The sequence below is a fragment of the Lactuca serriola genome, chromosome 5 (assembly GCF_051521515.1).
Source record: "Lactuca serriola cultivar US96UC23 chromosome 5, Lser_US96UC23_V15, whole genome shotgun sequence".
Classification (NCBI taxonomy): domain Eukaryota; kingdom Viridiplantae; phylum Streptophyta; class Magnoliopsida; order Asterales; family Asteraceae; genus Lactuca; species Lactuca serriola.
In genome coordinates, this window is record NC_136412.1 from 234,887,632 (window position 1) to 234,913,862 (window position 26,231).

Here is a 26,231-nt window from a genome sequence, read left to right on the forward strand (position 1 = left end):
GTTTCATTACTTACAAGCTATTTTTAGCTATGGGATTTGAGGTTATAAAAGAGATGTGGCTCACAATGTTACACGTGGTTATTTTGCTCTATGACGACAGCTCACTCTAAAGGGATAAGTTGCTGACTCAACCGAAAGTCTAATCGCTTTGATAGTTCAAACGGCACTTGATGGGGAGGTGTGTGAAGCGGAACCGTTTTTGACATTTCAAACGGCGCCTGATGGGAAGGCGTGTGAAACGGGACAGTCTTTCTCTCTCCTGCATAATCATCGGGGCTCTAAACTGTCACGCGTCAATCACCTAAGGAAACTCTTCGCATTTCCCTTGAAGATTTGGGAATAGATTTTTCTCTCTCTTCTCACCATGGTATAAAAGGTAACTTCCACCATAATTTACCTCTTTACTGCACCAAATATTCAGAGAGCAAGAAAAGCTTTGTTTCTTCTACTGTTCGTCATCCCTCCCAAATCCTTCTCTTCAATGGCGGATTCATCTTCTGTTCATGCTACTTCTCACATTCTGCCAATCCGTCCTCAACAAAGCCTGATCATCGACCTCACTCCTCAAGTTTACGATGCATTCATGTTTCCAATCATGGAATGTCTCAAGTATTCGCCACTGGTTCCAGCTCTCACCAAGGTCGAAACTATTCAAATGGAGTGTCTATCACAAATCTTCTCCACAGCCCACTATGACAAGTCTGTCGATCGAATCTTCTTCGACATTCTTGATCACAAGGCCTCCATCTCCAAACAGCGATTCTGTTCGCTTTTAGGGTTTGAACCCGATGAATCTAGGGTTAACCCTGAATCTATTCCGGTGGGACAGTTGTTTTCCATTTTTATAACATGGGATACACTGAAATTCTGACGACGGTGACCAAATTCAAGAAATCTTGCTTACCTCCTCAGTGGAACGACTTCTTCACCGTCTTGTTCAAGGGGCTATCAGAACGAAGTGCAGGTTCAGACGGGGCGAGTCGTCTGTTTATGACCATTCTTTATGGGTTGTACCACGGCATCAACCTTGATTATGGGTCGGTTTTATGGCAGCAGCTAATTCAGAGTCTAGCGTCTACCTCTCGCCATTCAGAGATCTCCTATGCCAGATTCTGGACGCTGGTCACAAAGTGGGTGATGGACAAGTATCACGTTCTAATTGTTGCTGATTCTCCACTTTCTTCGATAGGTACTTTCCACACTACGAAGATAATCTTCTCTGATTCCTCTAAATTTCAGATTATTGGCTCAATCCCTGAGTCAATGTATGGGGATGTTCCAAGCGACAGTCGGATCATCAGAACTTACAAGGAGTTTCATCGCTCTGGTCCTAGAGAGCTCACCCCTGACATGATTCAATCAATTCATGATGCTGATCGGCCTGCTCCCAGGGGAAAAAGAATGACAAGGGAAAAGACAAGAAGGTTGTCAAAGGAGCGAAAGGTCCTTCTCTGAAGAAACGCAAACCCTCCAAATCATCTCAATCTCCTCCACCAAAGAAGAGGAAGACTCAACCTAGGCGAAAGCTTATTCTTGCTTCCTTCTCCAGTGAATCTGAGGAAGAGAGTTCAGACTCCGAAGAGTCCCTACGTGGTAACACTCCTCCACGTTCGCCTACCCCTGAGGTACATGTTTCCACTAGACCCGTCTCTCCTCCCCCAATCTCCATCTCTATTTCCATTCCCCCCATAACCTCCACTACTCAAATACCACACACCTCTATCCCTGTACCACCTCCCATTTTTACTGAAGCTACCACAACAACCACCGCTGGAGTTAGAACCAACGTATCTGATACGGGGGCTACTACTTCAGCACCCGAAACCACTCCCACTACCGAACATACATTCGTACCCGAACCTACTTCCACAACCGAGCCTCCACCCTCACCCTCTCCCTCATCTCCTGCTCTCTCAACAGATAATGAAGAACCTTTTCTTGGAGGAGAGAACATGACGTTTGACTCGGTCTATTACAGTCTGTATCAAATGTAGAGTGATGATGACGATGATGCTCCGGTCACCAAGAAGCATCTCAAGGAGCTTCATGAGAAAATCGATTCTCTCATTGCTTCCTCCTCTTCTTCCTCACACTCTACTATCTCAGAGGCTGCTATTCAGGGGACTGTTGATACGTTTACTAAGGCTCATGAAGCCTCTATCAACTCTGCCACTGCCGCTATTGACGCCTCTACCAAGGCGTGTGCTGCTGCGACTGAAAAAGTCGAAAAACTATTTGTTGACGCTACTTTTCTTTTGCAGTCTTTACAGGGGACTGCTGACTCCAATGCAGAAAGGCTTGACTCTCTTGTCAACAAGCTGGCCACCTCAGTTGCCTCCGAACTACAGTCATTTTCCAGTCTTCGTCAATCTCTCAGTGAAGACAACAAATTGTTTCAGGTGACTGTTGAGGAGCGCCTGAATAAGCTGCATGAAGACCTCGCTTTAGAGAACTCCGTGATGGATGCTCTAGCTCGCAAGACCACTGCTCTCAAGGTCAAGAGTCTTCATCTTTTCCATTCTCAAAAGGAAGTTGAATCTCTTCGATCTGAGCGTCAGGTTATTTCTTCGTGTGTTTCGGATGTCCATGCCGCCCTTTCCAACATCATTGAAGCACATGATCCGATTCTGAATTACTCAGTGAGGCGCACTCTCGCAGAGAAGCTTGCTCCTGCCCTTGCTCTCTTAAGCAAAATTGAAGGGCTCCTTGAGTTCGTTTCCTATCCGAAACAAGGGGGAGAAGATGTGTCCCAACCGCCTCCCACTTCTACAGCAACTAAAGCAACCGAACCTCCTCCAGCAGGTCAAGCCTCAGGTTCGGGTGTCAAAGACAAAGGAAAGAAGATTGCTGAAGACAATGATGATGATGATAAAGAGACTATCGCAGATCTCTTAAAGAAACAAGGCCGGGATAAAGATGCTGACATGAGCGCTCGTGTTGCCAGAGAGGCTGAGGCGACCGAAAGAAAAATGAAGGAGGCTCATGACCTTCTTGAGAGTAGGAAAACTCTTTTTCCTCCGTGGACTCTTGAGAAGCTTTTGAAAGAGGCTATTGAAACTCCCAACATTCTGTGGCTCAAACTAGTGATTTCATTGGATCAAATCAATTATGTCGATTCTCAGTTCGACATGCCACTGACCCGAAAAACTTTCATCTTTCATGCCTTTGATAACGTTGTTGATGTCCGTCATCCTCATCCAAAAGTTGATAGGGAACTTGTCGAATTCTATCTGAAGTTTGCTCAACCACAGTATCAAACTTGGAGCGCTCAGAAGATCGTCAACGTTCGAATCCTCAAACCGTTTCGTCAGGGGAACTTCACGAACGTTCGGTTCAAAGTGCTGAGGGTTCTACTAAAACCGAACACGCCATATCACTCACTGATCTTCCCAACCTGAATCCACATGACTGGATTATTTTGCACAACATCCTCCTCACCAATGAAGCTGAGTATGGTCCAATTATTGATCACTTCAAGAGGATGCTCGTATGCTACATTATGGAAGTTGCCAAGATGGATCAGGAGATCGCTAGCATCTTCAAGAAAAAGCCCACTATTTCTCCTGTCGGCTCTGCTAGTGATTTGAACATGATGCGGATAGGAAGAATCGACCCGAAATGAAACTTTGTCATGTTTACAAGGAACGAAGGCCAAAAATGCCTGTTCGCTTTGGCAGACAAACACCTTTACACCATTGCATGCTTGGAACATGTTCTGGGAATCATTCATCGATGCAAGCAGAATTCAGCAGACGACAAGAAGTACTTTGGTGACATGATCCAGTGGTACATTCACTTCAGACAGACCATCCTTGCTCTCATCCCACGTCTGTTTGAAACCACTAAGAAAGTTCCTACAGCTAGACCCAGCAAGCCGAAATGATAGTCTCGCTCCAATTGACGCAAAGGGGGAGATTGTTAGGTCCGAAAGGTGTTGCGTCTTGGACTCGCTATTTAGTCCATTTAGTCTCCAGTATGGGCTTGTCCATCCGAGAGTTATTTTCTAGGGTTTTGTATTTATAGGTGCTTGCATGCATCTTAGTACGTAAGATTTGGAAGTTTTGAAAGTATTTTGATCTTTATCTTTTGTAACCCTAATATCCTCTACAGCGGAAGTTCTTTATCGAGCTCTGTTGAGGATTGAATCAATTGAATCATTCGACATATTCAGATTCATTCTTGTGTTTTATATTGTTGTTTTCTCTTTTGTGATTAACCTGTTAAAAGATCTAAATGATCAAAGAGTTTCTTAAACTCATCAGTAGTGAGGGGTTGAGAGGTGGTTATTGGAGAGATAGGAGGTTGAGAAGCTGGAATGGTAACAGGTGGAGGTGAAGGAGGAAAAGAACGAACCGGAATTTCTGGAGTAGGGGAGCGAGGTAGAGTATCCCCTCGGCTTTATTAGTTTTTCTGCTTTTTGGGTTGAGGTTGAGAAGGAGCAGCTTTATTAGTTTTTCGCTTCTTGGGGGTCTGCCCCTTGGTTGGTTTTGCGGCCGGTCCCTCCTTCTGCGTTGCAGGATTCTTACCCCTCTTGGCTGGCTTATCAGCCTCTACAATGGAACGAAGCATTGTCGGCGTAAGCTCTCTTGGAGCAACAGAAGGACGCTTCATGTACTGTTGAAGGACGCTTCCTGTACTGTTGAAGAACATTACTGTTGAAGAACATTCTCAAGTACCTGCGGAGGACTAAGGACTGGGTCCTTACCCTTGGTGGGAGTGATGACTTGAGAGTAGTGGGGTATCGTGATACCAACTTTCAGAAAAACAGGGATAATTTCCACTCTCAGTCGGGATGGGTCTTTACCCTAAATGGAGGAGCAATTACTTGGAAAATTTCCAAGCAGGAGACAATAGCTGATTCAACTTGTGAATCAGAGTATATAGTAGCAAGCGAGGTGGCGAAGGAGGCAATATGGCTGAAGAACTGATGGGTTTTGGTCATAAGAACATCCTATGTGCTCATACAAACCCTAATGCGTGGATCTAGGTTTCTCTATTGAACATGCAAGTTATCCAAGACTATAAACCCTAATTCTAGCATACAAGTAATGATATTAACATAATAATGGGTTTAAGATCATACCTTGATTGTTATGTAGCAATAACAATCCCAAATCCTTCTTGTATTGACTTTAGAAAGCTTAGAGTCACAAATGTCACTCCTCTAATGGTTCACAATCACCAAGAGCAAGAGGATGAAGAGGAGAGAGGAAGGAGGCTGCCCTAAAACGTGAGAAACCCTATAAGGATGCTTAGCCACGTTTTTGGGTCATAAGGGATCTATATATATAGGAGGCTATTAGGGTTATCTAACAAGGAAACCCTAATTTGGATGCTTAAGCCCTAAGCAACCCATAGATTCCTTTCCTTAAGGCCTTGTACGATTTCTTATGGGCTTCCCCAAAGAATTCGTCCACTCCTTAATACAAGGCAATCCATGGCCCAAATTTCAATTATCTTATAATTACAATTCCAGTCCCTTAAGTTTAATTAATCTCTTTTAGTCACAAAACTAATTACCAATTAATTATTGACTAATATTAATTAAACAATATGATTTCTCCTTTAATATATTATTCTCATAATATATTAATAAATCATATTTAATCATTTCTCTCCATAATTCATCCTATCAAGTTGCTTTGGTGAAGGCAACCCAAAAGGACCATACACCATCAGGTCAAGTACATACCAAAATAGTTATGGACTTAGACACTAATCCAACACTTTCCCACTTGGATAAGTCTAATAACTATTATGCAAATGAATTTAGATCCTGATCTGCAATCGTAGCTTTCCAAAGCCGTTGTCAACTCTGATCCTATTAGATACGTGTGTCCTTTAGATAAGGGATCATCTATTCCTCCAATCTAGATATCGTATGAGACATGATTTCAAATCATTCTCTTTGTACTATATCTCGACTTCCGATTTATGATGACTGACTAATTGAACAAATCAAATTAGCCCTAGCCCGGCCGAGCATTTACATTTGTCATCACTAAACCATCGAGGGGCCCAAAGATATCGCTTTTATCCTTCTTTGGATAAAAGGAACGGATAAATTTTGATTCAATGCTCACTTGCACTCACTCACCGAATTACACACAACAATATGTTTTATAACACCAAGTTACTAGTGCGTTTACATATTATCAATGTGCAACCGATTTGCAAGATACAACTCACACATCTCGATTTCAAGAATATAAGATGTTATCGTCTCACCAATCATTCGGATACAATTCATGGAGTGATCTAAGTGAGCGTGGGTTTAATCCAATGCTCAAATCATATTCATAAGCACTCATGAATGTTGCAGCAAACATTTGCTTATGTCTAATACCTTTTAGACAATCCACACACCAATTCACGATAGTCTTCATTCATATCTACTTCCAACATATGAACGATTGTGTCCCGTTCGAATAATTTGACTGTTCTCAACCAATTAAATTATTCAGGAAGTCAAAACATGCAAAGTGAAACACAAGAATAATACTAATCCCATATGGCCTCAACCCTTTGAGCATAAATAAAACACCTTTTATTTATCACCACATCGATTACTCATTATTTGTCGTTTCGGGTAATCAACTTCTTACTTGAATTATTACACTTGTCCCATGCTCCTAGCATGCACACAATGTTTACCTATGGTTCTTACTTTGTGAAATAGACCAAATTGAGCACATTTCCAATCATTCTCATTTCACAACTCCAAATCCTTTTTCCATAAGTGAAAGAATATCAAATTCTTGCTACTTATAGAATATGCTAGATTCTAACATTTTATGCAATGATCCTTTCATGATATCACTACACCAAAGTCACAAAGACTATTGCCAATGATATTACAAAGTCCTCTATCGGAGATTGTTACAAGACAACTCCTTAGATATGATGTCTCTCATTAAAAGTACATTCCTTTGAACATCCTTTTGCATAAAAGTTTCTAATCTAGACATAGATTTCCAATATTCAATTCCCAATATGGACACATTTCCATATTTTCCATATGACAACTTATTCTTAATAGAATCTTATATATTCGTAATAGTGTCGATATGGTCCATCCAATATGGAAACATTTCCATATTTTCCATATGACAACTTATTCTTAATAGAATCTTTTCTATTCATAATAATGTCGATATGGTCCATCAATACCATGCTTCCAACTACTCACAAGCGACCAATCCTCGGCGAACTTTGGATTGTCCTTTGATAGTTGTTTAATTATCTTAGTCAAAACCGATTCTCGTCCTTTTTCCCTCTAAATGCGCTAGACATTTGGAAAATTTTAGAATGGTCAAATATTATAGCATTTGCAATCAATCCTATACCCGAAGCGTATGGGACACGATGCATAAAGATTTGATACTTCATCAATCTTCTGCCATAATATTTTATTTGCTATGTTCTCAAAATTCGAATTGTGAAGAGGAATGCCGTAATCATAATCGAAATTTTAAGAACACATTATATACCTTTGACTAAATTTATTAACATTCCACAACCTAAGCCTTTAGATTTGAAATGAAGCATAATATTCTCTCCCTTAATTATAGCAAAACAACTATTCCATACATACAACTTTGCAAAGAATGACTCTTGTTTTCTATAATTAATATTGCCAACTTGCAATACTTTCCTTAATAATCATACAATCATAACATTTATGCTCCAACTATCATGATGATTATTATAAACATAACACTTATGCTCCTACTTGCTTCGACGTGTATTCATAAACATCTTAACTTTCAGAAAAACAATACCTATTGAATTTCTTAAGTCCATGTTTCTAATACTTAATGCTTTGATAACCTTTTATCAAGGCTTTTTTTTGAACTTATACACCTTTGCCTTAGATAGTTCATATGTGTGTCTAAACAATTGCCTAACCTCACAATTCAAATTATGGAAAGGGATACCATAACCATAATCAAATTGGAGAATGCAATTTTACAATCACTATCTTCTTAAAATCTTTCTTAGTGAAAGTATTTCCTCACAATCACTTTCATGAAGGAGGAAATCTTATGACACTTAGATTTAAACGGTGTATTTGTTCCTATCCATGTGAATTTGTCAAAACCAAAGTTTACGACAAATTCAAACTCATATGGATCGAACTTTCTAATCTCGATTTCTTGCCTTATGGTAGCACAGCTGCCCACCATGTCTTCCAAGTAGTTAAGCAGCTCACCTTTTCTTATCAATGTACTTTCCATTGATCAAGGTCCTTGCCTTTTATGCATTCAAATGAGAACCCATAGGACTCACATGCATAATTAACTCAATTGGAACAACACAGAAACAAAATAATGTTAACACGATAGGTTGTAAACCTCAACTTGTGTGCTAGTGATGATCGATAAGGTTTATTTGATTTGTTCTTGAAACCTTTCAAGACCAATAAGACTCCCACTTACTCCTTGACATATAAGATTCTCTTGTCAATAACCATTTCTTGACAAACAAATATTCAAGAGTTAGCGTAGTTTTTATCAAAACATTTCATAAATTGGTCCTAGTTGGTCTTTGTCTTATCCAAGACATCACAACTTTTCCATATTTGATGAATGCTATAAACCTTCTTAATACTTATCACTCAATGTCACAATCTTAACTTTAAGACTTGTTTTTGGAACGAAGTATGATTGACCTCTTGATTTAACCATTTCTTCAATTCTTGATTCCTCTTCCTACACATACAATTATACTAAGACTCACTTAGAGGATCAATTGAGATGTGGTTCTTAATCACTAAGACCTATCATAAAGCATAAAAGGTACTCTCCCTTCTTCTTAGAATGGAGAAACTTTTATCTTTCTGCCTACTTGATTCTTCTTATTTGTTCTGCTATTGATTTAAACTTTTTCAATCAATTCATAATTACACTTAATCTTGTAAGTATAATCATATTTACTAAACCTTTAGTAAATCATGACGAATATCATTGTTACTCTTATGGTGGACTTGATCAATACGCAACTTTATGTGCTCGATCTACTAGTCCTTCACTTGACACTTTGTCAATGAATTAGTCTAATTTCCGAAATATGAAATTTCTCATTCATCGTGCAACCAAGTTGCATGATTCCAAGTTTCTGTCCAATTGAAACTTGGGTGATGAGAAACTTTCCTTATTCGGTAAATTCTTCGACATTTCCACAAATAACATAATAAGAACCAAATCCATTATTGCTAATAATAGAAACATTCAAACATCAATTTTTCATATACGCCATTGCAAGGACAAATAATATAAAATCAAAATTTATTTTATTGCGGAAAAATTTGTCCTTACAATGCAATTCATTGAAAAACTATGCTAATACATCTTTCTTAGCAATCTAATTCTAACTCTAAGTAGTAGCTCAAGAATCTAATCTTCGAGAAATGCGATCGAAATCCATTCCTTCACGGTTAGATTCTGCTCACTTCTTCCCTTAAGCTTCCTTTCTTTTCTTCGATCCTACAAAACATCAATTGTAATCTTATCACATTATGTATTAAGAATCTAGAATAGAAGCTTAAAAGAGTTAGTTAATGGATTTTACCTATATTAGAGCCATACGTTTCGACTCTCCCATCTCTTAGATCTCATAGGTAAATGGAGCAGCTTCGTCTCCAATGCCTTTTCTCTTGGTAATAAAAGCAAATTGACTCTTTTGGAACATGACATGGAACTACTTCAGACTTGCCTTTCTCTTATGATCAAACTTTTCGATCATAGCATGTCTTTCGTTGCCATTGTCTATATCCATAGAGGTCTTGAAGGCATATTCACCAATTAACTTTGCTTTTCTATTGCGCCAAACCATTGCTGATTCAGCAGCAATAAGCATATAGGTGAGATCTATAAGGGTCACGTCGCGGTTCATCATATAGTACTCTCTTACGAACTCACTATATGAGTTAGGAAGTGACTGAAGAACCCAATCAACAGCCATTTCCTCACAGACAACGGATCCCAACATTCTAAACCTATCAATGTGTGACTTCATCCCTAGGACGTGTGCACACACCGGCTTTCCTTCTTTATGTTTACTTGCCAAAAGGGCTTGAGTGATCTTGAACTTTTCAAGCCTTTGAACTTGTGGGTTAGGGAGAATAATTGGAGGAGGTGGAGGAAGTGAAGCATGATTTCTTGTTCCTCGATCGAATCGTGGAATATCATCTTCATGTGGAAAGCTTGTTCCACGGGATTTGGGAAGACCATAGTTGTCGAACTTTGACATCTACAAAACGGGAGAAAACGAATTCAAGTTAGTTGATTGATTGAGTCCTTAGTAAATCACCCAAATGAGATACTAAGGCTAGGACCCAACACAATATGCTACACCTCGGGAAAGGGATGCCGTAACCCAAATTGCAGAACATTTGAAGGTAAATGAATGACGATTCACTAATTTCCACCATGAAAAACGAAAAAGAAATTTAAGTTTTAAATCTATGAAAACTCCTAGATCCTATGAGATTCATTGAACATTTTAATGGCATGTTTAAATCCCGATATGCCCCTCTTGTTTGTGACTGGGATGTCGAGGATCACAAAGCGGGTGTGAATAATCATGCAAACTACATGGTGCCCCCACATGTTACAGTCACCTATTCGATGTGCCGGTAAACCACACACGCTCCACCGAACTATGACAAACATTGAGTCACCCTTTGCTACCTTTGCTTAGAACCATTTAGTGTGCCGGTAAACCACACACGCTCCACTAACGTCTTCGCAAGGGCACAAAGTGTAATTTCATGGAATTGCATTAATTCACTTTGCCTAAGTAACTAAGATTGAGAATTTAAAAGAAAACATTTAGTTACTTTAGTAATTCATTATACTTATAATGGAAGGTTTCGTCCTATCCTACCCGTTTGGCTAACGACCCTCCACTAGTTAAGAGTGCGGTGGGTAAGAGTGGATACCCATTCAATCGCCATTTTGTAGGCAATTTCCTTAAACACCCCTTATAGACCAGCTTCGTGAATGAGGCCTACTAACGGTAAGACTGACTTTTACTCGTACATATATATAATGTTAGACTTTTAATGTTATATATAGTATAGGGTGTATTTTACAACTTTTAAAAAATACTAGGTTGTCAAATTTAACAATTATACTTTTAATTCAATTAAATTGTAAACCAAAACTTTATGGATTTATTAAATCTCTTTTATTTATACACCTTAATTAATTAATAAAGCCATAAGGGTGTGATTTGAACTTTTTCAAAGCAATACTAGGGTTTTAGAATTTAACATTCCTAATTAAACTTTTAATCAACTTTTAAATTCCAAAACTTGAGGGCAAGTTTTGAAACATTTCAAAACATTAGGGTTTAGAATTTAAATATACATCAAAATTAAACAATTAATCAAAATTTAAATTCCAAAACTTGAGGGCAAGTTTTGAAACCTTTTTCAAAACATTAGGGTTTCAACTATTTAAATTTCAAAACAACAAAACTTTTGAGGTTAAATTTAAACTATAAAACTTAAAGGGGAAAATGTGAAACTTTTCATAACACAAGGATCAAATAACAAATAATCTAAATTAACAATTAATCACATAATTATCCATATTTGATTTATTTAATGATTTCTTGCAAAAAAAATTATCAATTTAATCAAAATAATTAATCAATTATCACATAAGGAAACAAATATTTTATTAATTGATAAATATCTTCAATTAGATCAAGAATATAGTCATATATATCAAAAAATCGGATTTATATTGATCTAATATGATAAGGCAAGTATCCTCAAGCAAAAACAGCAAGAAATCCCGGTTTTCCCTCTTACTGACCAGCCGAATCGTCGAGTCAGGCATGGACTCGTCGAGTTAGCACGAACTCGGCGAGTTCATCTAAAAAACTCGGCGAGTTCAGCCCCCAGAAACACAAAAATCGAATTTTTTCAACATACAAAGCATCAATACAATAGAAACCAATCTAGGCTCTGATACCACTGATGGGTTTTGGTCATAAGAACATCCTATGTGCTCATACAAACCCTAATGATTGGATCTAGGTTTCTCTATTGAACATGCAAGTTATCCAAGACTATAAACCCTAATTCTAGCATACAAGTAATGATATTAACATAATAATGGGTTTAAGATCATGCCTTGATTGTTATGTAGCAATAATAATCCCAAATCCTTCTTGTATTGACTTTAGAAAGCTTAGAGTCACAAATGTCACTCCTCTAATGGTTCACAAACACCAAGAGCCAGAGGATGAAGAGGAGAGAGGAAGGAGGCTGCCCTAAAATGTGTGAAACCCTAGAAGGATGCTTAGCCATGTTTTTGGGTCATAAGGGATCTATATATATAGGAGGCTATTAGGGTTATCTAACAAGGAAACCCTAATTTGGATGCTTAAGCCCTAAGCAACCCATAGATTCCTTTCCTTAAGGCCTTGTACGATTTCTTATGGGCTTCCCCATAGAATTCGTCCACTCCTTAATACAAGGCAATCCATGGCCCAAATTTCAATTATCTTATAATTACAATTCCAGTCCCTTAAGTTTAATTAATCTCTTTTAGTCACAAAACTAATTACCAATTAATTATTGACTAATATTAATTAAACAATATGATTTCTCCTTTAATATATTATTCTCATAATATATTAATAAATCATATTTAATCATTTCTCTCCATAATTCATCCTATCAAGTTGCTTTGGTGAAGGCAACCCAAAAGGACCATGCACCATCGGGTCAAGTACATACCAAAATAGTTATGGACTTAGACACTAATCCAACAAGAACTTCATTGGAGACCTTGGAGTTGTACCAACTATAAAGGAGCCTATGGAGATTTTCTGTGACAGCGAGAGTGCAATTGCCTTAGCCAAGGAACCAAGGGATCACGACAGATCCAGGCACATCGATAGAAAATACCACTTCATTAGACATTGAATAGAAGGACTTCTCATGGCAAAGAGGGTAGCATCAGATGAGAACCCAGAAGATCCCCTCACACAGGGACTGAGCAGGGTTAAGCATTTATAGCATACGATGCGCATTGGGCTGAAGGATGATATTAGTTTTAGTAATTAGATAGCTTTCGAAACTTATAACAGTTGAAATGTAATTTACATTTGATGTTTAAATGAAAGGTGTTATTATTTACTAGTATGGTATTGTCTTGTGTCAATTATTTACTATTGTTTCATTTTGCATGTTTTGACTTCCAAAATAATTATATTATTCAAACTATCCACAGTCGATCATACTTTCGAAGTAGGTATTGAAATAAGACTGTCATGAATTGGGTTTGTAGATTTATCTGAATTGTATTAGACATAGCAATTGTTGCTGCAACATTCATGAGTGCTCATAAGTTCTAAGTATAGTGTAACAGCCCGGATTCCAGGTATCTTTATTGATTTGATTATTTTGTGTTTTGAGAGGGGACTCGGCGAGTGGAGCTCAGACTCGCCGAGTAGGGTCGCGATTCTGGACGCGGGATTAGGTTGGACTCGGCGAGTCCAGGATATGGACTCGGCGAGTTTGCGCTATTTAATGAAACCCTAATTTCTCGGGTTTGGGACCTATTTAAAGGGCCTTATGGCCGTCATTTCTGCTCACCAGTCCCTTGAGTGAAACCCTAATCGAGTGTGAGCGTTTGGAGCATAGGAGGAGGCTATTATTGATCTTGGAGGTGTCATTTTAGGGTCGACAGGTGGTTTGAGTCGAGTTGGGACTCGCCGAGTTGTTCTTGAGACTCGGCGAGTTGAGTCGGGGTGGCCCCGCGACTCTCCCAGGTGGAACTCTTCGAGTCAGGGGAAGTACTCGACGAGTAAGAAGGGAATCCTATGGAGTTGGCAGATACGTCTAGACTCGCCGAGTTGCCCTTGTGCACTCGCCGAGTCCGGTCAAGTTGACCGTTGACCGTTGACCAGAGTTGACCTATGTTTGACTTCTTAGGGATAGTCAAACTTAGAAGATTAAAGTGTTAATAAGAGATGTATGATGTTATAGGGAGATTGTAGCTCGGCGGATCGAGCACGAGTGACTTCGGGATTTGCCAGCTTTCGATATTTACGAGGTGAGTCTCCTCACTATACTGAACCCGGAAGGGTTTGACTGTGTGACCGGAAGGTCGGATATGATATGTGATATATATGTGCTATATGTGATAAGTTAATTGTTATACGTGCTATGTATGTTATGTGGGCCGGAAGGCATTATGTTATGGGCCGGAAGGCATTATGTTAAGGGCCGGAAGGCGATTATGTTATGGGCCGGAAGGCGTTGTGATGTGGACCGTAAGGTCGGTGTGGGTAGGACCGGAAGGTTTACCCAGCAGGGACGGAAGTCCCCTGAGACACATGGACCGGAAGGTCAGGGCCTGGAAAGGCGTATGTGCGTAAGTTGTATTTTGGGGAACTCACTAAGCAATTATGCTTACAGTTGTTGTGTATGTGTTTCAGGTACTAGCGAGGACCGTGGGAAGGCGCCGGCGTGATCCGTACACACTGATAGATGTTTCGGGATCTTGGGATTCATATGATTTGTATTCTGTTATGACACATGGAATGTTTATGCCTTGTTTTGAATGAAAATACTTTATTTTGAAATGAAAAAAAAAATTGTCTGAAAAATTACGTTGTTACAAATTGGTATCAGAGCCTTGGTTTGAGGGATTCGGGTGCACCTTCGGGCGTAACTGAACTCAAACCGAGGATTTGAGGAAAACTTTTAAAATAAAGGCATAAACTTTTATAAATAATTTTGTGGTAAACAAGAAAGAAGCAGTGTGTACGATCAGTCAGTGCCCGAATGGTAAAGATCCCCAAAATACCTTACAATGTTATGTTAAAAGATAAGATATGATATGAATGGTTATGCATGCTAGAAGACTAGGTATTCATGATAGGACTAGAGTGGCCTGATTTGTGATGCCTTAGTCTAGGGAGGTTTGCCGATATGAGATGCTTTGATAGCGTGCGGGTAGATAGTGCATAACAAAAGTAGAGTACTCACTATCCGGGGTTTGGGGAGGAAGACTTGGGATGAATGCTGATGCGGTGTGGTCGGTAGTATTGGGCCCGTACTACCGAAGACACCGGGTCAGGGGGAAACACAAGAAAGAATCCCTAGATATCGGAGACTGAGTAGGGTTGTGTTATCGAGTGCGATTATACTCGATGGAGTCTCTGATAGTTTTATGTTGTATTTCAGAGACATCATGGTTGGACCACGCCACAGACCGAGTACGAGCGGTGTGAGTGACGAGGAGATTCGTCAGATGATTCATGAGGAGGTGGCTGCAGCGATCCGGGCTGAGATTCCGGAGATGTTTGGGTCTATTAAGACCACCTTGATGGAGACTTTTGATGAGCGGTACGCCGCATTGACTGAGGCTGCAGCCGCTGCAGCTACCGCAGCTGTGGTCACTGCCAGGCCACAGGGGGGTGACTCGTTGCTGTTTCGGGAGTTCAGCAACACGAAGCCACCTGAGTTTGATGGGACGCAAGATCTGATTGCTGCGATGAGGTGGATCGCTGATATTAAGGGGTGCTTCTATACTTGTTCATGTCCGGAGCATCTGAGGGTACAGTTCGCTTTGAACCAGCTCCGTCTGGGAGCGAAGGATTGGTGGAAGTTCGTGACGGCGAACTTCACTTTGGCAGAGATTTCAGCAGTGTCATGGGAGAGGTTTACCTCTATGTTCAGAGACGAGTACGTTCCCCCGGTGGAGAGGGAACGATTGGTTCAGGAGTTCTTGACCCTCAAGCAGGGTACTGATTCGGTTACGGTGATCACGCGGAAGTTTCATGAGAGGGCGATGTTCTGCCCCGAGCTGGTGTCCACAGAGCAGGCTCGGATGAGCCGGTACTTGGGTGTTTTGAGGAGGGATATTCGGGAGTTTGTGTCAAACTCCACCTATCATACCTTTGCTGAGCTTTAGGCAAATGCCAGGAAGCGCGAGATCGAGTTGGAGACCCAGGCCAGGGAGGAGGCCGAGTCTCAGCGGGTGGACCGGCGGCCGGCTCAGTCTCAGCCGACAGCCAAGCGGACTAAGTCCTCCGATTCGAGGACGGGAGGTCCGAAGGGCCGCACTTGCGGAAAGTGCGGCAAGAGTCACGAGGGGACATGTCGATCTGGTGCTTGCTACAAGTGTGGCAAGGAGGGGCACATCGCTAGGGATTGCCCCAAGGGGTTTACGGTTTGCTTTTATTGCAACCAGATCGGCCATCGGAAGGCCGAGTGCCCTCAGCTTCTTCAGGGATCTGCACCTGCTGCCAGGGTTTCTAAGACTCGACCGGTGAAGGTCGAGGCCCCGAGGGCTCGTGGGAGAGCCTTTCAGCTGACTACGGAGGAGGTCCGCGCTGCGCCCGATGTTGTGGCAGGTACTTTCTTGTGAACTCTGTGCCTGCTCTAGTGTTATTTGACTCGGGTGCGAGTCGGTCTTTTGTATCTTTGGCCTTTAGTCAGCATATCAGCGTTGGTCGTGAGCCGTTGAGTCGGCCTCTAAGAGTTTCTATAGCTGACGAGAGGGTGATTTGTGCCACGGAGGTTCTCCGGGGATGTGTGTTAGAGATTTTCGGGGTCGAGTTTCCGATTGATCTGATTCCTATTGCGATGGGTGATGTCTGTGTCATTGTGGGCATGGACTGGTTGAGCCGATTCGGCGCTGTCATCGACTGTGAGTGTCAGCTGGTGACTATACGAGACCCTAGTGGGGGAGATCTTTCGGTGTACAGCGAGGGTACCCGTTCAGGATCAGCTTTTTGTTCGGCCGCTAGGGCGAGGCAGTGTTTACAGCAGGGTTGTAAGGGTTTTGTGGCGTATGTGATGGATACGCGGGAGGCTTCCGAGAGACCGAGATCAGTTGAGGAGGTTCCAGTGGTGCGTGAGTTTCCAGATGTTTTTCCCGAGGAGCTGACGGGAGTACCTCCTGTGAGGCAAGTGGAGTTTGGTATTGATCTGGTTCCGGGGGCTGCGCCTATTGCTAAGGTGCCTTATCGTCTTGCACCTCCAGAGATGCAAGAGTTGTCCTCGCAGCTTCAAGAGTTGCTGGGAAAGGGATTCATTCGGCCGAGCAGCTCGCCGTAGGGAGCACCTATTATGTTCGTCAAAAAGGATGGTTCACACCGGATGTGCATTGATTACCGGGAGTTGAACAAGTTGACGGTCAAGAACCGTTACCCGTTACCGAGGATCGACGATTTATTCGATCAGTTGCAGGGAGCATCTTGGTTTTCCAAGATCGATCTGAGGTCGGGGTATCATCAGGTGAGGGTACGGGATGAGGACGTCCAGAAGACAGCGTTTAGGACGCGATATGGGCATTATGAGTTTGTGGTGATGCCTTTTGGGCTCACCAATGCCCCGGCTGTGTTCATGGATCTCATGAACAGGGTATGCAGGCCGATGCTGGATCGGTCGGTGATTGTATTCATCGATGATATTCTGGTGTATTCGAGATTTAGAGAGCAGCATGAGGAGCATTTGAGGGAGGTCCTTAGGGTGTTGAGATCAGAGAAGCTTTATGCAAAGTTCTCCAAGTGTGATTTCTGGTTGCGGGAGGTCCAGTTCCTAGGACACCTCGTTAACTAGGAAGGGATTCTGGTCGATCCGGCCAAGGTTGAGGCGGTGATGAGTTGGGAAGTGCCGAAGTCACCATCGGAGATCAGGAGTTTCCTCGGGTTGGCAGGGTATTATCGGAGATTTATCAAGGATTTCTCCAAGATCGTAGTGCCGCTCACCAGATTGACCCGGAAGGGTGTTGCATTCTCATGGGGTCCCGAGCAGCAGACCTCCTTTGAGACACTTCGCCAAAGGTTGTGCGAAGCCCCGGTATTAGCTCTCCCGGAAGGGATGGAGGATTTTGTAGTATATTGTGATGCATCGATTTTGGGGCTAGGTGCAGTGTTGATGCAGAGGGGTCATGTGATAGCTTATGCGTCGAGGCAGCTGAAGCCTCATGAGACGAGATATCCCACGCATGATTTAGAGTTGGGGGCAGTAGTGTTCGCTCTCAAGATTTGGCGTCACTACTTGTATGGGGTTCGATGTACGATATACACAGACCATAAGAGCTTGAAGTATTTGATGGATCAGCCCAACCTAAATATGCGTCAGAGGAGGTGGTTGGATGTGGTCAAGGATTATGATTGTGAGATCCTGTACCACCCAGGCAAGGCTAATGTGGTAGCCGATGCGTTTAGCCGCAGGGTGGAGAGCACTCCACTGCGAGAAGTATGTTTGAGATTGACCGTGATAGCTCCAGTATTGGATGCTATTCGTGGGGCGCAGGCCGAGGCTGTGCGACCGGAGATGCAGAAGAGAGAGCGGGTCGTTGATTGGGTTTCAGAGTTCGTTACGGATGGACGAGGGCTTATGACGTTTCAGGGTCGGATTTGGGTACCGTTCGTGGGTGGTACGCGTATTACTTTGATGGAAGAGGCTCATCGGTCGAAGTTTTCAATCCACCCGGGGGCTACGAAGATGTATTTGGATTTGAGGAAAGAGTATTGGTGGCCCTGTATGAAGAGGGACGTCGCATGGTTCGTTGAGAGGTGCTTGACCTGCCGCAGGGTTAAGGCCAAGCACCAGAGACCGCATGGCAAGTTGCAGCCATTGGAGGTTCCCGAATGGAAGTGGGAACAGATCACTATGGATTTCATCACCAAATTGTCGAGGACTGCCAGAGGAGTTGATGCAATTTGGGTGATTGTGGATAGGTTGACGAAGAGCGCTCACTTCCTTGCCATCAGTGAGAGTTCTTCAGCGGAGAAGTTGGCGGAGTTATATGTGAGAGAAGTGGTATCTCGGCATGGGGTGCCGATCTCGATTGTTTCAGACCGTGATGTGCGCTTCACTTCCAGATTCTGGAAGAAATTTCATGAGGAGCTGGGTACTAAACTGCATTTTAGTACCGCATATCATCCCCAGACAGACGGCCAGAGCGAGCGGACGATTCAAACGCTGGAAGACATGCTTCGAGCGTGCATGTTAGATTTCGGGGGTAGCTGGGATGCGTATTTACCCTTGGCAGAGTTTTCCTACAACAACAGCCATCATTCGAGCATTGGTATGCCACCCTTTGAGCTGTTGTATGGTAGGAGGTGTCGGACCCCCATTTGTTGGGGAGAGGTTGGGCAGAGAGTGATGGGCAGCACAAAGATCGTGCTTCAGACGACCGAGCAGATTCAGCAGGTCAGACAGAGGTTATTGACCGCCCAGAGCCGACAGAAGAGTTATGCAGACAGACGCCGGTCCGAGCTTGAGTTTCAGGTCGGCGACTTCGTTCTCCTGAAAGTTTCTCCTTGGAAAGGAGTGATTCGATTCAGGAAGAGGGGCAAGTTGGGGCCCCGGTATATTGGGCCATTTCGTGTGATTGCAAGGGTAGGCCGGGTAGCCTATCGTTTGGAGTTGCCAGCCGAGTTGGGGCAGATCCACGACACTTTTCACGTGTCGCAGTTGAGGAAGTGTATAGCCGATGAGTCGGCAGTGGTTCCATTAGAGGATATTCATGTGGATGCGAGTCTGAATTATGCTGAGAGGCCTGTGGCCATCAGGGATCGGAAGATCAAGGTTCTGAGGAACAAGGAGGTACCTCTGGTGTTGGTTCAGTGGCAACACCGGAAGGGATCGGAGATGACCTGGGAGCCGGAGCGCGAGATGCGGGAGCAGCATCCGGAGCTATTTTTAGAGCGAGACTTCGAGGGCGAAGTCTAGTTCTAGTGGGGGAGAATTGTAACAGCCCGGAATTCCAGGTATCGTTATTCATTTGATTATTTTGTGTTTTGAGAGGGGACTCGGCGAGTGGAGCTCAGACTCGCCGAGTAGGGTCGCGATTCTGGACGCGGGATTCGGTTGGACTCGGCGAGTCCAGGATATGGACTCGGCGAGTCTGCGCTTTTTAATGAAACCCTAATTTCTCGGGTTTGGGACCTATTTAAAGGGCCTTATGGCCGTCATTTGTGCTCACCAGTCCCTTGAGTGAAACCCTAATCGAGTGTGAGCGTTTGGAGCATAGGAGGAGGCTATTATTGATCTTGGAGGTGTCATTTTGCAAGGAAAGAGGAAATCAGCCAAGGGGAAAGCAAGAGGAGCCATCTTCTGAGGATTTGGAGTCCGGAGCATCTCCATTGGGGTAATATTTCGAGCTATTCTCTTCTATGTTGGTGTTTTCATTGATTTAGGGTTTATTGAACCCTTTTGTGGCTAGATCTTGTGCTCCCTTGGACCCCTAAGAGATTTAGACTATAGATCTGGACCCCTAAAGGTCCAGAGTGTCCCTTTGCCCAAGCTTTTTGGGAATCAATGGAAGTTTTGGGTTGGAACCCTTATGCTTTAGACCAAAATGTTCATTATAAGCCATGGGGTGTGTTATGGACACCAAGATAGGGACTTTACGTGGTGAATCAGTCTTGAAAGGCTAGATCTATGAATTGATGGAACGGATCTGACCTTAGAAGCGAGTTTGAGTAATTGCATGGCATGGACTCGCCGAGTCCGATGAGCAGACTCGGCGAGTAGCTTGAAGATTGTCTTGGATCGGCCAGTGAGTGATCCAGTCGAGTCACGGGTTGACTCAGTGAGTCAGGACGAGTTAGAGAGGGTCGACAGGTGGTTTGAGTCGAGTTGGGACTCGCCGAGTTGTTCTTGAGACTCGGCGAGTTGAGTCGGGGTGGCCCCGCGACTCTCCCAGGTGGAACTCGTCGAGTCAGGGGAAGTACTCGACGAGTAAGAAGGGAATCCTATGGAGTTGGCAGATACGTCTAGACTCGCCGAGTTGCCCTTGTGCACTCGCCGAGTCCGGTCAAGTTGACCGTTGACCGTTGACTAGAGTTGACCTATGTTTGACTTCTTAGGGATAGTCAAACTTAGAAGATTAAAGTGTTAATAAGAGATGTATGATGTTATAGGGAGATTGTAGCTCGGCGGATCGAGCACGAGTGACTTCGGGATTTGCTAGCTTTCGATATTTACGAGGTGAGTCTCCTCACTATACTGAACCCGGAAGGGTTTGACTGTGTGACCGGAAGGTCGGATATGATATGTGATATATATGTGCTATATGTGATAAGTTAATTGTTATACGTGCTATGTATGTTATGTGGGCCGGAAGGCATTATGTTATGGGCCGGAAGGCATTATGTTAAGGGCCGGAAGGCGATTATGTTATGGGCCGGAAGGCGTTGTGATATGGACCGTAAGGTCGGCGTGGGTAGGACCGAAAGTTTTACCCAGCAGGGACGGAAGTCCCCTGAGACACATGGACCGGAAGGTCAGGGCCTGGAAAGGCGTATGTGCGTAAGTTGTATTTTGGGGAACTCACTAAGCAATTATGCTTACAGTTGTTGTGTATGTGTTTCAGGTACTAGCGAGGACCGTGGGAAGGCGCCGGCGTGATCCGTACACACTAATAGATGTTTCAGGATCTTGGGATTCATATGATTTGTATTCTGTTATGACACATGGAATGTTTATGCCTTGTTTTGAATGAAAATACTTTATTTTGAGATGAAAAAAAAATTGTCTGAAAAATTACGTTGTTACATATAGGGATTCAACTCACGCTCACTTGTATCACTTCATGGAATTTATCTCGAGTGATCGTGAGACGGTAATATCATATAAGTCTTTAAACCAAGAGATATGAGTTGTTGACTATGAGTTGGTTGTACATTGATAGTACAAAAACGCATCAGTAACTTGATGTTTTAAAACGTATTGTTGTGTACAATTTGATGGTTAGTTAGTACAAGCATATGAGTCGAAGTTTATCAATTCCTTTTAGTCCTTGGAGGATTAAAAGCGATATCTTGGGCCCCTCGATGATTTTGTTTTTACTCATGTGTTGGGCCCGACCAGAACTAAATTGATGTGTTTGATTAAGTTCTATGTCAAACAAATCGGAAATCAGGAAACAAACTGTTGGACAATAAGTACGAAGTTGTTCCATGTATTTGTCCAGATGATATCTTGAGAACAGAGGATTATATGATCACTTATCTTAAATGGCACAACTTAGTTCCACAAGACTTTTAAGAGCTACGATTGTTGGTCGGATCCTAAATCCATACTTGCAATTATAGTTATTACACTTATCCAAGTGGGAGACTGTTAGATAAGGTGTCTAAGTCCATAACTATATTTGGTATGTACTTGACCTGATTTAGCATGTTCTATTTGGGTTGCATGGCATCGGAACAATTTGGATAGACTTTTGTGAGAAGAGGATATTTATGATTTATTAATATATTCTAATATATTAATATGAAATCATATTATATAATTAGTATTGATCAATAATTAGCTTAGAATTAATTTTGTGATCAAAATAGACTAATTAAACAAATGGGGATTGGCTTGGTAAATCATTCATTCTTATAAAGTGGGCTTATGATCCATAGTTCTTCATGTTGGGATAAACCCATGTGGTGACCCATGGATACTCCATGGAGTTTAAAACCCATGGATCATGAGGAATGTGGAAAGTCATGAGTTACATGGTGTAACCTTAATGTGCACACTATATAAGAAGCGTCATAGCTCATGAAATGGCACCTTTAAGTGATAAGAAGTGAGGGCCAGCCGATTTGTGAAGCAAGTGTTCTTCTCTCAAGTTGCTCCAATTGTTGGTGGTATTGTGTGAAGCATTTGATGCATCACATTTAGGATGCTAGGCTCACAAAGTCTTAAGGAATCAAAGCTACAAGAAAGGTATGTCATTCTACTAGAATTTTGTATTATATATACCCCATGATACGCTAGTTAGGATGAAACCTTGGAAAAATGAAGGTTTGCATGTATAATACATAAAACATAGATCCAAGGTTTCTAGGGTTGCATGCACATCGTAGGAGTGTTAGAATGCTCAAAACCCAAAATGTAATCACATATGATTATATGTATCTAATCACATATGATTTATCTGGACAAGATTCATCTTCGCATTCTCGATTCAATAATTGTTCTTTATCTATTTTAATTATATGTGATTAAATACATTTAATCAGATGTGATTATATGTATCTAATCACATATGATTTTAATTTGAAAAAATATTTTTTATATAAATCATATGTGATTAGATACATATAATCACATGTGATTATGTACACTCGAACAACAATTGAAGCAAATATGTGAAAACAAATCTTGTCCATATAAATCATATGTGATTAAATACATATAATCACATGTGATTAAATACTTGAGACAAATTATGGAATCGAAACCACAAAAATAAATATTGTCCACATAAATCATATTTTATTAAATATACAGAATCATATATGATTATATGTATCCAATCACATATGATTTTTGTGGAGAAGATTCATCGTCACATTCTCGATTCAATAAATTTTTCAACTTTAATCATACGTGATTAAATGAATCTAATCACATATAAGTATATGTATCTAATCACATCTAATTTATATAGACAAAAAGTAATATTGTTTATATAAATTATATATGATTAGATACACATAATCACATGTGATTATATACAAGAGAATAACCATTGAATTAAAAACGTGAAAACAAATCTTTGTCTACAGTAATTATATATTATTAAGTACACGAGATTAATTATTGAATCGAAACCGCAAAAATAAATATTGTTCGCACAAATCATATTTGATTTTATATATATATATATATATATATATATATATATATATATATATATATATATATATAATTACATGTGATTATTGTATCCAATCACATATGATTTATGTTGATAAGATTCATTATCGCGTTCTCGATTCAATAATTGCTTTTTGTCAACTTTAATCATATATAATTAAATACATCTAATCACATGTTATTATATGTATCTAATCACATATGTTTATGTAGACAAAAAAACAATCTTGTCTATATAAATCATATATGATTAGATACATATAATCACATGTGATTATATATATATATATATATATATATATATATATATATATATATATATATATATATATATATATATAAGAGAATAACCATTAAATAAAAAACATGAAAACAAATTTTTGTCCACATTAATCATATGTTATTAAGTACATATAATCAGATATGATTAAATACATGAGAAAAATATTGAATGGAAAACACGAAAATGAATCTTGTTTATATAAATCATATGCAATTAGATACATATAATCACATATGATTAAGGGCGTGTTTGACAAAAGTAGTTGTTAGCTGGAAGCAGGTAGCGGGTAGCTGGAAGTTGTAACTTTTATTTGTTGTAAGAGTGTTTGGCAAAAGTAGTTGGAAGCTTTGAAATATATAGAACTACATAAAAGGACAGTTGATGAAAAAATAAATAAATATATAAATATATTTTTAAGGGTAATTATGGAAATTAATTTCAAAAGCTCAATAGTGTTTTGTTAAACACTACATGAAGTAGCTTTTAGATTTGTAGTGTTTTGCTTAAACTAAAAGCTAAACGCTTGTACTACCAAACGAAGCTTTTTGTTTAAACTAGAGCATTTTGTCAAAAGCTAAAAGCTAGAAGCTCCCAAACCCTTCCAAAAGCTTCGTGCCAAACACGCCCTATATGTATTTAATCATATGTGATTTATGTTATTAAATACATAGAATCAAACATGATTTATATGATTATATGCATTTAATCACATTTGGTTGCAGGTAGTAGAAACTGGTGGTATGGTGGAGATGGGTGGTAATGGGAGGTGGTGAAGGTGGGGGAGGGGGTGGGGGAGTTGGTGACAGGTAATGGTTGTAGGTGGTCATAGTCGTGGTGGTAGGTGGTAGGTAATGGGGGTCGTGGGTGATAATTGGTTTATTGTAGTTGTGGGTGGTGGGTGGTGGCGGTGATGAAGGGTGATGGGTAGGTCGGTGGTGTTAGTGTTGATGGGTGGGTGATGTAGAGTGGTGATGATGGGTGGTGGTTGCATGTGGTAATGTTGGTGATGGTTAGTAGTGTTGGTGGGTGGTGGGTGGTTGTGTAAGTGAGTGGTGGTGGTGACGAGTGGTGATGAATGGTGTCGAGTTGTGGAGGTGAGTGGAGGTAGGTGGTGGTAGTGGGTTGTAGGTTGTGGTAATGGGTGAGGGTGGGTGGTGATAGGTGGATGGTGGTGGTGGGTGGTGTTGAGTGGTGGGTATGATGGTTGGTGGGTGGTAATGGGCGGGTGGTGGCGGTTTCGGTGGGTGATAGGCGGCAGTGATGGGTGGTGGTTGTGGGTTGTTGGTTGTGGTGATGTGTGGTTGGTAATGATGGTGGTTTGTGGGTTGTAGGTGGTGATGATGGGAAGTTGGTGGGTGGTGAGTGGTGTAAGTTAGTGGGTTTTTTAATTGTTTTTAACTATTTTTTTAATTTATATGAATATTATTTTATAGTTTTTGATTTATAACAAAAGTTCCACCTTACAAATTAAAGTAGGATTTTTGTTCTCAAATGTTCTTGCAATAAGAAATGTTCTCGATTGAACGCTCATATATATATATATATATATATATATATATATATATATATATATATATATATATATATATATATATATATATATATATATATATATAGGAGCGTTCAATCGAAAACATTTCTTATTGCAAGAACATTTGACAACAAAAAACCTTTAATTTGTAAGGTGGAACTTTTGTAATTAAATCAAAAACTATACCCTTAAGGGTATATATATATATATATATATATATATATATATATATATATATATATATATATATATATATTAGTTAATATATCCTTAAGGGTATATAAGATTAGGTACTCAATGCTTAAAACTACGTAGTTTTGATTTGTAGTTTAATTTTATTGAAAAAAATAAGAATTTCCTTAAACATTATTGTTTCCTTATTGAAAAAAATAACAACTAATGTCGATCCCTCTTGATTTTCTGCTTCCATAATCACCTTCTTCCTTTAGCCAGTTGTGAATTTTTTTTCCATACTATCACCAATAGATAGCCGTTATTCTTGCATCACAGGTTCGTTCCACTTCATTCATTATCTTTTTCTCTACTATGAAATTTCATTCATTGTTAATTAGTTATTGTTATCAATTTGAGTATTTAAGTTCTTGAATATAACATTCTTAAATCCCCTTCGTGGACTATTCACCCAATACATTGGATGTGTTTTTTTTATTCTTTTATTAGTTACATAAATCATTATCAAAAGGATTTAGTCATAAATTATGTAATTTACACCCTTCTAAATCTATAACCAGTTGATATAAAAAATTTAT

The 26,231-nt window shown here is 40.6% G+C and overlaps 1 protein-coding gene across 1 annotated transcript in view; it reads left to right on the forward strand.

Moving 5' to 3' along the window:
- The window catches only part of LOC145050276 (uncharacterized), a 48,879-nt gene extending 24,176 nt beyond the window's left edge, over positions 1 to 24,703 (forward strand). Inside the window, exons 3-4 of the mRNA XM_078998553.1 lie at positions 2,262 to 2,495; positions 24,653 to 24,703. Of these exons, the coding sequence (XP_078854679.1) occupies positions 2,262 to 2,495; positions 24,653 to 24,703 (285 nt within the window). The remainder of the gene's footprint in view (positions 1 to 2,261; positions 2,496 to 24,652) is intronic.
- The last annotated feature ends 1,528 nt before the right edge of the window (positions 24,704 to 26,231 follow it).